Source organism: Ctenopharyngodon idella, chromosome 4, assembly GCF_019924925.1.
Source record: "Ctenopharyngodon idella isolate HZGC_01 chromosome 4, HZGC01, whole genome shotgun sequence".
NCBI lineage: Eukaryota > Metazoa > Chordata > Actinopteri > Cypriniformes > Xenocyprididae > Ctenopharyngodon > Ctenopharyngodon idella.
This window is the reverse complement of record NC_067223.1, coordinates 19,562,019-19,575,342: the sequence shown is the minus strand read 5'-3', so window position 1 is coordinate 19,575,342 and position 13,324 is coordinate 19,562,019. Positions and strand designations below refer to the sequence as shown.

General features: G+C 38.5%; 3 protein-coding genes across 7 annotated transcripts in view; 2 read left to right on the top strand and 1 right to left on the bottom strand.

The window, feature by feature from the left end:
* The window catches only part of LOC127510649 (gastrula zinc finger protein XlCGF52.1-like), a 7,312-nt gene extending 531 nt beyond the window's left edge, over window positions 1-6,781 (top strand). Inside the window, exons 2-3 of the mRNA XM_051890500.1 lie at window positions 1,425-1,568; window positions 5,280-6,781. Of these exons, the coding sequence (XP_051746460.1) occupies window positions 1,484-1,568; window positions 5,280-6,442 (1,248 nt within the window). The 5' untranslated portion in view covers window positions 1,425-1,483 and the 3' untranslated portion in view covers window positions 6,443-6,781. The remainder of the gene's footprint in view (window positions 1-1,424; window positions 1,569-5,279) is intronic.
* LOC127510680 (gastrula zinc finger protein XlCGF8.2DB-like) overlaps window positions 1-13,324 on the bottom strand; it is a 220,351-nt gene that overhangs the window by 138,625 nt on the left and 68,402 nt on the right. The window lies entirely within an intron of this gene.
* Window positions 1-13,324, top strand: part of LOC127510610 (gastrula zinc finger protein XlCGF57.1-like) — a 151,214-nt gene that overhangs the window by 112,851 nt on the left and 25,039 nt on the right. The window lies entirely within an intron of this gene.

Here is a 13,324-nt window from a genome sequence, read left to right as displayed (position 1 = left end):
AACCATTAAACAAGTTCTTAAATCGAAACATACCGTTCAATGTTACTGTTTTACAATCAATGCAACATGAATGAATTGTTATTGAATGCAACGCTTTATCATACATTACAGAACGTTATTTCTTGTGAGTAAAGCGCATCAACATATGAGTAACAGACGCGCGTCTCACTTCGCTCCCAGCTTTATCGTGAATCAGTTCATTGTAAACACGAATTCGGTCACTGGCAAGTAGTTATGAGAGAAACGGAGCTTTTAGCATTTCAAAGGCTGCAGCCTCCGGAGGTCGCATTTGAAGGAGTCTTATTTAAGAAAAGTTACCGTTAGATTGTAAAATAAGAAATAAATTATAGTATTTTACACCTCACGAGTAATAAGTAAATTTTATTATGGCTACTTTTCTTAAAGGGTTAGTTCACCCAAAAAATGAAAATTGTCATTAATTACTCACCCTAATGTCGTTCCACACCCGTAAGACCTTCACCCGTAAGATTTCAAAACACTGCTTCATGAAGCTTTTGTTTAGAATCAGTGGTTCAGAGCGCCAAAATCACACGAGGCTTCATTACGTCGTAAGTGTTTTGAAACTTAAATAGTTCATTGACTTTGGCAGTTTGATACAGTCTCCGAACCACTGATTCGAAACGAAAGATTTGTTAAGCTCACATGTTTTGAAATCGCCCATCACTAGATATTGTGGAATAAAGTCACCATTTTGTTATTTTTGCTGCATAAAAAGTACTCGTTGCTTTATAATATTAAAGTAGAACCTTTGTAGTCACATGAACTGTTTTAAATATGTTTTAAGTAGCTTTCTGGGCATCTGAAAGTGTTAATTATCTTGCTGTCAATAGAGGCCTCACTGAGCCATCGGATTTTATCAAAAATATCTTAATTTGTGTTCTGAATATGAATGAAGGTCTTACGGGTGTGGAACGACATAGGGTGAGTAATAAATGACAGAATTTTCATTTTTGGGTGAACTAGCCCTTTAAATAAGACATCCTCGATAATGTATGCGGCCTCCAAAATGAGACGCAGCTTCAGTTAATTGAACCAAATTCTTCGCATAATGATTCAGTGATTCACATCGCTCGAATCGCCGCGGGCTGACGACACATGCTGGTCAAAACAGTGTAAATGTAGCGAAAAAACATACACTAACATGTGTAATTACAACTTAAACAAAAAACTGCAAATGTTTTCTTGAAAGTGGAATCTATAGAATGAAATCTACAAATCATTAAACAGCAAGTATTTTTCATAACTATTCATTTGTACTGCCACTTTAGTGTCTTTTTTGTGTTAATTAGGCCATTTAAGACCATATAACTCAACAGTGCACTGACTACCGAACTAGGGAGCTGACTTAGACGCACCTAGAGATTTATTCTTTCTGTTAATTATTCTCTTCTTATTAATGACAGTGTCCAACAGAGAAAAAATGGTGAAGCTACTGAGATTCACGTGACACACTATTATAAAGATGGCGTTTATTAAAGAGGAGAGTGAAGAAATGAAGATTGAAGAAACATTCAGAGTGAAACAAGAAGATACTGAGGAACAAACAGGTTGGTTTCATTCTTAAAGATCATTTGATCCTTATTTAATCAACAATTCTTTTTTACAGTGTAGATTGTTTCAAAGCAGCTTTACAGTGATAGACAGGAAATTAATGATCAATAATTCATAGAGAGTTCAGTCTTGCTTTAAAGCAGCTCAGAAAGACAGTAGTGTCATTGTTCAGCTGAAGTCAGTTCGGTGTTGATTCCATTTGGTTCAATAACTGAGTACAAATCATCAAATATGATCTTTGTAAGCTATATATAAAAGCAAGCCAGAGGCGACAGTGGTAAGGAACCCTAACTCCATCAGGTGACGGAAATGGAGAGAGATTTTCCAAAAAAAAAAGAAAAAATCCATTTTCAAAACAAATTAGATCCAAATAATTACATTTATAAGTGTCGTGATTTACATTTGTCATGTAGGCTAGAACCGCTTCTAATCATGAAATCGAAACAGACACTTGATTTTATGACACTAGGCTACTTTTATTTATTCAGATACATAAGTAACATTTCTGTATTTTATTTTACCTTTCTTTTTGTCAGTGTTGAAAACGCCAACAGTCTTCTTAATTTGACAGACACCCCCGCTTATTTTTGTCGAGCTGCAGAGATTTGTTTTAACTGGAACAACACACGAACACAGACGCTGTGTATAGGCTAATTCTGTCATGTGACACCACATTTATTTGCGTTAAAGCCCTTTTCCTCGACAAAAAGGGTTTCCAAACCAATTTTTGCGACCTTTGTAGTATCGACATAGAATATATGTACTAAAGATGAACGGAAAAAGATTTTAAAAATGTATCGATGATTGCCATTTCCATCAGCTATATCGGTATTTAAGCGCTAAACTTTTTTCGCAAAAAAATCCCTGAATGGAAACCTGGCTATTGTAACCATTTAGCCTACATGTAATTCAGCTGATTTTAGTCAACAACTATTATTTGAGGAATAAGACCTTCTTTTTTTTTCTATTCTGAAAACACGTCTTTTAATTTAGATAAAAACTGAGAGTCCTGGACAATCCTACTTTAGGAGCCAGACAGAAAAATGATCTACCTCTTTTTTGTGGATTTCGATGTTAAAAGGTCCATCAGCAGGGTGGATTTTTGTACAACCATAATGAACATGATGGATTACAACACAGCAGAAGGTTGCGTAAGTAGTGAGGAACTAGTTCAAATCTTTGCACCTGTTTAGGCCAGAAGAGTGAGGCTTACTGGTGCATCTGTTACGCTAGTTATATTCAAAGCTTTGTGTGTAATTAGCAGAAATTTAAAAGTCAAATGAAAACTAACAGGCAGTCAGTGTAGCGATAAATTGGGCTGATGAACACATCTTTCTCAGAACCTCTTAAAGTCCTTTTCTTAAAGAGGTTTTGCCACACAGGAGTTTTTGCCCATCTGGTTGGTTATCACAGTGTGCCACATAAAGAGAAAGGTTTTACGTTGATCCTGAGGAGCACTTTCAATGCGAGAATGAGCACAATTATGGAAGCTTATGGGTAGCAATATTCAGTTTGAAATGTAATATGTAAAATAGCAGTGTATTTCTGTATTTAAATGTACACTTTCCACACCAAATGTGCCAAGTTCGCAGCAGAATGCTAATTCAGATTCAGTAATATAACTTACATTTGCTATTCCCCACAGTATTTTTAAGATATAATTTAAACATATATTTTAACCTTTTATAAGCTGCAAAATTAAAATGATTGGATATGTTTAACATGTTCAAGCAAAATGATTTTAGGCTAACATAGAATAGGGAAACACATAGAAATGGTCAACTTCTGAAAGACTTTTCTCAGAAATGGAAAAGAATATCAAAAGCAGAGCAGATTCTGGACAAAATTGGTAAAGATTTGTTGGTGTATCAATGATTTTGTTTTTTACAAACTTCAAAATGGTGGACAAGCAAATTAATGGACAATGACAAATTGCATATTGTTAGAATCAACATAAACCAGGGACTTCAGTTCAAACCTGCTCCAACACACCTGCCTTTAATTTTCAAGTTATCCTGAACACCTTGATTAGCTGTTTCAGGTGTTTGATTGTGATTGGTGCTAAACTCTGCAAGACAGTAGCTCTCAGAGAGCAAAGTTGGGGACCACTGTTATAAACCAAGGAACATAATGATACAGAGAAAATGAATTTCTGACATTTCAAATGCTTTAAGGTTTTTTTTTTTTTTTTTTTTTTTTTTGTTTTGTAAAAAACAAAAACAAACAAAAAACCAAAAGAAACCTGTCTGCTGAACACTACCAAATTTTGTGCCAATGTCAAATAATTTAGGCCCTGTTTCCACCTGGTATTAAGATAGGATTACAAGTGGATTAGGGAGACACATACTCGTTTCCACCTGCTATTTTAATCCATCTCTTTTGTCCACTTTTCAACCACTTTTGTCTTGATTTCTTTGAGGGGAGGGTGAATGGGCGGTTAAATGTATCTAATGAACAAAATAAGCTCACACAATTTACAAATGAACACGTCCGGAGATAACGGACAAACATACGGAGAGCAGTAGCTTTCGTTTCTGCTCTGACAGCCGCAAGACCAGCCGAACGCTGTGAGTGTGTGATAGAAATGTGCTTTATGTTTTTCATCTTCAGACTGGTAAAGTTTAAAGGGTTAGTTTACCCAAAAATGAAAATTCTGTCATTAATTACTCACCCTCATGCCGTTTTACACCCTTAGGACCTTCGTTGATCTTTGGAACGCAAATTAAAATATTTTTGTTTAAATCCGATGGCTCCATGAGGCCTACATAGAGAGCAATGACATTTCCTCTCTCAAGATCCATAAAGGTACTAAAAACATATTTAAATCGGTTCATGTGAGTACAGTGGTTCAATATTAATATTATAAAGCGACAAGAATACTTTTGGTGTGCCAAAAAAACAAAATAACTTATTTAGTGATGGCTGATTTCAAAACACTGCTTCAGGAAGATTTGGAGCGTTATGAATCAGCGTGACGAATCATGATTCGGATCGCGTGTCAAACCGCCAAACTGCTGAAATCACGTGACTTTGGCGCTCCGAACTGTGGATTCAACACGCTGATTCATTATGCTCCGAAGCTTCCTGAAGCAGTGTTTTGAAATTGGCCATCACTAAATAAGTCGTTATTTTGTTTTTTTTTTGGCGCACCAAAAATATTCTCGTCGCTTTATAATATTAATATTGAACCACTGTACTCACTGATAGAATTGTGCTGATACGTTTTTCATCTTCAAACCAAAGGGTATTCAGCTGACAAAGTTTAAATCCTGTCTGGCTAGCGCGCACTTACCTTATGCTTTAGGTCAGTAGGTGGAGAGTAGGCGGGTCTTTTGTGGCTGTTCGAACACATTCAACCACATAAGCGTTTTCACTACAAAAACAATCCTATTTTCAACTACCTCTGGAAGTGGTCGAAAGTGGACAAGCTCAAAACATTTTACACCCCATTTACACCTGTATTTAACGTCGTCCATTCATATTCCGTTTGGCCAAAATGCATCTTAATACCAGGTGTAAACAGTGCCTTAGGAAATATCATACTTCATGAAAAACGGCTGACATGCAGTTTGTCTGAAATTTCATAACAATACATTTTATTTAACGGGGGTGATAAGGGGCCTGAATAATGGCCACTGGTCTAAATGTTTTGATGTCTGTTGCTTTGTGCCATTAAACTAAGGTTATTTGTCTTTTTTTCACAATAGATCTGATGCCACTGAAAGAGGAGAGTCAAGAACTTGATGTAAAGGAAGATTTCATAACTGCAGAAAAATATTTTATTTGCTCACAGACTGAAAAGACTTGCTCACAAAAAAGTTGTCAAAAGATTGGAACTAGAAGTTTCACCTGCTTTCAGTGTGGAAAGGGTTTTAATCACCATGAAAACCTTAAAGTCCACATGAGAATTCACACTGGAGAGAAGCCTTTCTCTTGCCAACAATGTGGAAAAGGTTTCACTAAAAATGAAAACCTTAAAAAACACATGAGAATTCACACTGGAGAGAAACCTTACACATGCCCTCAGTGTGGAAAGAGTTTCACTAGAAACGGAAGCCTTAAAGTCCACATGAGACTTCATACGGGAGAAACCCCTTACACCTGCCAACAGTGTGGAAAGAGTTTTACACATAAAGCGACGATTAAAGTCCACATGAGAGTTCACACTGGGGAAAGCAATTACACATGCCCTCAGTGTGGAAAGAGTTTCAGTCAAAATGGAAACCTTAACGTCCACATGAGAATTCACACTGGAGAGAAGCCTTTCACCTGCCAACAGTGTGGAAAAGGTTTCACTGAAAAAGGAAACCTCAAAAAACACATGAGAATTCACACTGGAGAAAAACCTTTCACCTGCCAACAGTGTGGAATGAGTTTTTCACATAAAGCAACAATTAATGCCCACATGAGAATTCACACTGGAGAGAAGCCGTTCATATGCTCTCAGTGTGGAAGGAGTTTTACACATCAAGGAAGCCTTAATGTCCACACAAAAATTCACACTGGAGAGAAGTCATTCACATGTGATCAGTGTGAAAAGAGCTTCAGACGTAAAGTAAACCTTGATTTCCACATGAGGACTCACTCAAGAGTAAACCGTTTTCTATGTCATCAGTGTGGAATGAGTTTCACAGACAGCGATCACCTTAAGAATCATGTAATAACTCACATTGGAGAGAAGCCTTTCATGTGCCATCACTGTGGAAAGACTCGCTCAAACAAAGCAAACCTAAAGATTCACATGAGAGTTCACACAGGAGAGAAGCCTTACAAGTGTGTTCAGTGTGAGAAGAGTTTCACATTTCACACAGACCTGAAACATCACATGCAAACTCATTCTGCAAAGAAATTGCAGTGTTCATCAGCATGACAAGAGGTTTAGAAACCTGAAAAAATTTCAAAAATAACCTGTGCATTTACTCTGGAGGGAGGCAACTTAATTGTGATCAGTGTAATAAAACATTATTTTGTCATCACACTTACAGATGCATCTTATAAATCATTCAGATTTGAGACCCTGTTTGATGGTGTTAAAATAGCACCAAGATATGTATCTGTATGAAATTAATTTTCATTGAGTAGAGGCATCATATTTGATTCAGATCAATATGTCTGAATCAATATATTACATAAACTTCAGTATTGCTGTGAAATGGTGCAATGTAAATTAAAATTATAAATAAAAGGACATAAGCTGAATGAAAAAACATTCCACTGTATTATTAGATTATTCTTTAGTGAATAAACGCACTGGTAAAAAATGTTTTCAATCTGTATATTAATATACTGTTGGGGCTCCTCTGATGACATCTGGAAGCTGGTTTTAGCTGTGGGTTGTGTATTTGCTAAACATTGCCTAATATTTTTTATCTGTCGATCTTTCTAAATAGACAAGAACTAGTTTTTGAACAATAACTGGTTAGCTGGTCGACCGATATGGGTTTTTCTCTGGCCGATGCCAATATTTAGAAATTAGGGCAGCTGATGTCTGATACATGATGTAGATTTTTTTTTTTCGCCGGTTTTCTTTTACAAGCTAACTTATGCCAAGTTTACACAACAGGTTTTTAAGCCCGATTTGCAAGTTAACGAGCTCGTTGAAAGGTTGGGCTATGATCGGGGGGAAATCAGTGAGTGATCGGCGCTCGCCAATCTTTACGCGTGAACTACTCAACGACACATTAAAGAGGCTCGCTGACGCGTCACTGACACCTCGTTGACGGCAGACAAATATCTATCATGCTAAATATGTGGAGCTGTCGACCGACTCGATATCCTGTGTTGTCACTTGTCGCGACGCAACAGCCAATGAAATATATACTGATGTCTATGGAAGCAGCAATAACAATCCATTCAAATAGCCTATAATTTGCCGACGTTTATTCATATCAGATACACATTGTGTAAGTAACTATAAAGCTCACTGTATTCTTCTCCCAGTTCACCGGCCACATGTATTTCGGTACAAATGGATGAATTCACGTGCTGTAGCCTATAAATCCGACTGACAAGACTCTCTGAACTGAAGCGCAAACAAACAAGGCGGCGCCCATCTCGCGTTATAGATTAAGATCAAGATCATGATGTACGTTTTTTAATTGGAAAAACACTTGCAAATATATGAGAATTGGAATATCAGATAGTTGATGACATGGTGAGAAAAGCGATTCATCTGTCATACAGTGTGGCCGCGGTGTGTCACTTGACAATCATGACGCGTCGTCATGGAAACAATAAAGGAAATGTTTCTAATGGTGGCCCTAACTCTGGGCAGTCAGCTAGAATATTTTAAACTTATGTGTGAAAGGGTTCATTTAATTTTAATTAAATTTAATTCAAAATTTAATCAAATTTCTTCCCAATGTCCATTTTCAAATAAAGTCGTTGGGTGACAGTTGTTGTCAGCTCATGTAGTGTGTAACCCCGTTGCGGATCATTTCCGTAGTGTGAACACCACAATGACTTCAAGACTCCACAGCAAGTCATGTAGTCTGAACAGCACAGCAATCTGCCGACGTTTAAAGTCCTGTAGTGTAAACTTGGCATTAGAAACACAGACTTGAACAGAACAGGAAAACAGACTCTAAACACGACACCTCTGTAACCAACTCGAACGCACAAAGCTGCCTTCACAGTTTCATACTGCTAACCAGGGGTGTCCAACCCTGGTCCTGGAGAGCTACCGCCCTGCAGATTTTAGCTTCAACCCGCATCAAACACACCTGAACCAGCTAATCATGGTGTTTAGGGCTGCTTGATAATTACAGACGGGTGTGTTGGAGCAGGGTTGGAACTGAAATCTGCAGGATGGTAGCCCTCCAGGACACCCCTGCTGTAAACTATCCTCTATTGAAAGTGTGGAAAAAACTTCCAAGGCTTTCCCTGACAACCGGCACTGCAGCAATAATGGCCATACATCTTTTGTCTCAAAAACTCCAAAATAGCTATCCACTTACAACTCTTTGAACAAGGGCACTAAGGGAAGTTTTTTTCTCACATCAAATGCAGCAGAGAATGTAGTACCTTGAACTGCAGTGTCTTTACTCACTGAATCAGGAGTGAATGGGCAAGCTGTGACAGGTGCGAGCAGTGCATGTGCTGGGTAATGACATTTGTCTTGATTTTAGGAAAGGTTTGCATTCAGAAAAACAAGCTGTCTGACTTTGTTGGGTTTCAGCCTGTTCCTCCTCTCTGAAATGATTTGCCCAGTTTTTGAAAATATTTTCTCTGCAGGAGCACAGTTTGCAACTATGCAAAGTCTCCTCTTCATAATGTCCATTAAAACTTCATAAACGTCTTGTTGTGCTTTCCATCAAGTGAGTGGATCCTCACTCCTTCGAATCAGGGGCTCTGCCAAGTAAATTAATTCAGCATTGCCGAAACCTAGTCATGAACAGTCAAACTTTCCAGCTGTTACTGGTTGACTTGCAGCCCCCTTGCAATTAGAATAACTTTAGATACTGTCACTTACCTGTGTTGTTTAGAAGCAAAGAAAACCACACATAACATGCATATAGTCAAACTTTATTTAGAAAATTGACATTTTACAAAATTTTGCACTGAATTCAGCTGTAATATCTTCAAAAGGCTTTAGTAACTTGCAGGCATTGTTTACAATATCCCACTTATCAGGGGTCAGTGTTGGCAAGCTGGGGCTGATAAGGATGTAACGAATTACAATGAATGAATGAATTAACTAGCTCAAATTATGGGTGAAATATATATATATATAATTAAATCATAACGCGTTACAATCAATTATAATACAAATCGACCAAAAAGGGAATTATGCACATATATTGTGAATTAATTACATATATGGTTCAGGATTAGTTTTAGTTTAATAGTTGATTTAGAAAGACTGGTCTAGTTTGTCCAGCAAACTATCAGTTTTTCTTATCAAATATTATAAAAGAAGATTATTCCTCTGGCCACGAGAAATAATTTCCTATTCTAGCATTAAAACGTAAAGCAGTTTGCAAAATCGAAACGTAGACGTGACTTGATTTTCTGAATGAGCAACAGAAACAATCGAGCATGAATATAATGTATTTAATAGATATGAACTACGAATATATGATTAAAATACATAGAATAAAATGAAAGTAAAGTCAAGAAAACAGAGGTGATCAAAGCAATGGCAAAATTACAAACAGTTAAAACCTTTGAGAGCCAGCAAGGAAACTCAACTTACAAATGGAGCTTAAAACGCTTTGAAAGGAATGGTTCTATACTTGCATAGGTTTAGGTGCTGTGGTTACTTCTTTCTGCAGGAGTTTCAGCGCGTGTCGTTGTCTTTTAAGGACAAACAAACCAAACCGCCTCCTTGGATGCGCCAGCCAATGACGTCGGTGCAATTTTGGCGGGCAAACTTTTTCTTTGTCTCCATTTACGACCTAATTTGCATAGTATCTGGAATGTCAGATCTGAGTACATTTTCTTTGCAGTACTATTAAAAATAGAAAAATGCATTTCACAGTAACATAACATACATTGTTAATTAGAACATTCAGAGAGGTTTAAAACAAAACTAAACATGCTAGGTGGCAAAGACATTAAGGGAGAGATACAGTTTATACTGGAATATAACGTTTAGAGTGAAACTAACACAACTACAGTCGTAACTAAGCTTATATAATATGGATACATGCCTGCACACTTGAATACATCAAAAGTACACTTTGGCATAGTCATATTTTGAGGCTAAATGTAAATATATTCACTGTGTGTGTGATGTGTATTGGAGTTTTGACCAGTATCTGTGGGCCACCTGGCCATTAGCCCCACATGGGGTGAACCAGGGTGACTCTTTGAAGTCCCTTGAGCTGGTGAGGACATTTTCTGCTTTGCTTCAAATGAGGTAACAAAGATGCCAATGGGTCAATTTGATCCAGACTTGCCGGGGCCTATTCATGATTTACATGCAGAGTTAAAAAAACTAAAAGCATTCTGACAATTCTAGAGTTGGATGGCTAAACTGATCCTGTGCAGATGCTACAAGGGCAAGTGTGGCATTTATGGCATCTTTTTGCTGCCAAAATCTTTGTAGCTTGTAAAAGGTAGAGTTCCACCTTGTTACTACATCTTATTTGAGCTTTAACCCTTCAAGGCTCATCTGTGTCTGAGTTGCTTTGAGACGTTCTGATGCAGTAGTGCTCCTGTGAAAGTGCTCAACAATAGTTTTCACCTTTGCCACAACCTCCTGAATGTGTTTTAATCCCTCCCTCACATTCAGGCTTATAGTGTGGGTAAAGCAAGGCAAGTGCCTGTAGCTGTAGATCTTCTAATTTTGATAACTGATCACTGGCTAATTTGGTTCTTCAAACAGATTTGTGGTTTGATTAAAAAAATCTGGATTAGTGGAGCGATGTGCTTGTTCACTTATTATTATTTGTAGGAGCCAAATTAGGAGTATAGCCCTTTAACAATGTTACACAGAAGTAGATATTAGCGACACCTTTTGATTGCGTCACAGGCTATGCCGGTAGTAGACAGGAGCACACTAATCAAGGACGCCAAGCCGATATAGTTTTTCAACGGTGGAAAGTCTAGACTGGATAAAATAGAGTGAAAGCGGTTAAGGTGGTAGTGCTCATGTAAAACAAGACACAAGCCAGTGGAAGTGCTTGTGTAAGACAGGACAGAAGGCACTGGAAGTGCTTGTGTAACAAGAGGGAAAACCTTAATTATTTTTGCTTAAAAACAATATTTGTTCCACTGTCCTCGGGCTGAGTTGATCATATGGGACAGATGAAGCTTGACAACACCTAAAGATTTGGGTAAAAATGTGTTGCCCAGTATTTTAGAGGGTCCTCTCCTCTAGGAATATTCAACTCAGCCAAGTAGCACTGAACCTCCACCACTGCATCAGCTGTATTGTTTTTTTTGTCTGCTGGACAAATGCATCTAAATGATGCCAAAAGTCACCTAAAATTGGCAAAATTGGTTATTAAATGCAAGTTAAATGTCAACAAAGTGTACAGCTTAAAAATCGTATCTGATGTTTAAGGTCACCCATCTTGAGCTGGCACTGCCTGCATTGCTGGTGGTTGTGTTTCCTGCGAAATTACGAATACACAGAAGTGAGTCTTCTAACAGCCTCATTGCCCTTTGATGGGCTGAGGAACCTTAGCATTTTAAAATGTGAGTCCAGAAAAGTTGGCAAAGTTAGGGTATTCATGGACTGCAAATCATGGATTTTCTCTCTGAGTTGCCGGATAATCATTTCTGCCAGCTGTTTGGATCATTCATTGTCTGATAAAATGGCCCCTGTTTTTAGTAGTGGTATTATTTTGGATGCAGAGGCCTGCTTCTACACAGCTCCACAGTTGTCTCATAGAAAGGAGACAGAACACCAAGACACTCCCCAGTGTAAAAATACTCAGGTGTGAGTGGAGAAGTATCAGTTTGAAGTGATGCCACAGCTGCACCCACCAACTCTCTAAGCTCATAAAGTCACTGAAACATCTGAAAGGTGCTGTTCCAATGGGTTTCCACTTCTTGATGCAGTTTTAGCTGTGGTTTCCCTAGGTGTGTCTGCATTTGTAAGTCTTTCCTTTACACAGAACATAGAAACAAGGATTTCTGAGGGACGCCATACTAACTCAGTAACAATGACACAAAGCATACAGTACAAGAACTTGACAATAGGGATGATGTGAATGACAAGAGCATGGTGTGTAATGCCTTGTCAATATCATGTAACATGCCTTTTTCTCAGGTCAACAAATCCAGGAGTCTGGTCTAACGCCTTTCTGACCATCAAATTAAGCACATGCAATACAGATTGAGTGTTGTATGTTGAACTCCCTAGCACAGGCCACCATATTGGATGCAGCATCTGTAACTGTTACATTGCGCCGAATTCCTCCATGATAGCAGCCTTAGCTGCTGCCAAATTTGCAGCAGTGTAGGCCTGGGGAATTTTTTGCTCTTCTAAAAGCAGAGTATTAAATATTTTAAATGTTCCAATTCAATCTGACTTCTGACCTGTAATGCTGCCTGAATCATAATTATGCACTGTTCATTAGTTGGCCAGAGGACAACTGGCCCTCTGACTGAACCTGGTTTCTCCCAAGGTATTTTTTCCTCCTTTCTGTCACTTGTTGGAGTTTGGGTTCCTTGCCACTGTCTTCTCTGGTTTGCTTAGTTGGGGACACCTAATATTCAACAATATTACTACATAGGTAATCTCAAACTGGCATTAGAAGAATGGAGACATTGGCTGGAAGGAGCCACAGACCACCGCAATCTACAGTACATCCATGAAGCCAAGAGACTGAACACCAATCAAGCTCACTGGGCTCTCTTCTTCACTCAATTTAACTTCACTGTGACTTAGCCACCTAGTGACAAGAGCCAGAAAGCTGATGCACAATGCAGAATCCGCTACCACTCCTCTTGAACCCGTTCTCCCTCCAGGCATCATTGTCAGTCCCATCCAGTGGTTCCTCGATGAACAAATCACAGGACTAACAACTTTCCAGTGCATACTCGGCTACCAACTGCTCATGTTTCCCTGGTCAGGTGAGCCTTCCAACATTCCAGCTGTCCACCATTTGTTCCAAGAGAGCGAGAGGGTCTGGAACTCAGCTTACATCCATCTACTAGAATACCTCGTCGACCGAGAGGCCTTCGGCCAAGAGGGAAGATCTTGGGTTGCCCATGGTGACATCCTGGATCCATCACTGGTACTTGAGTTCCACACCAACCATCCCAATCATCTGGCACCAAGAGGCAGAGGCCGTCCCCT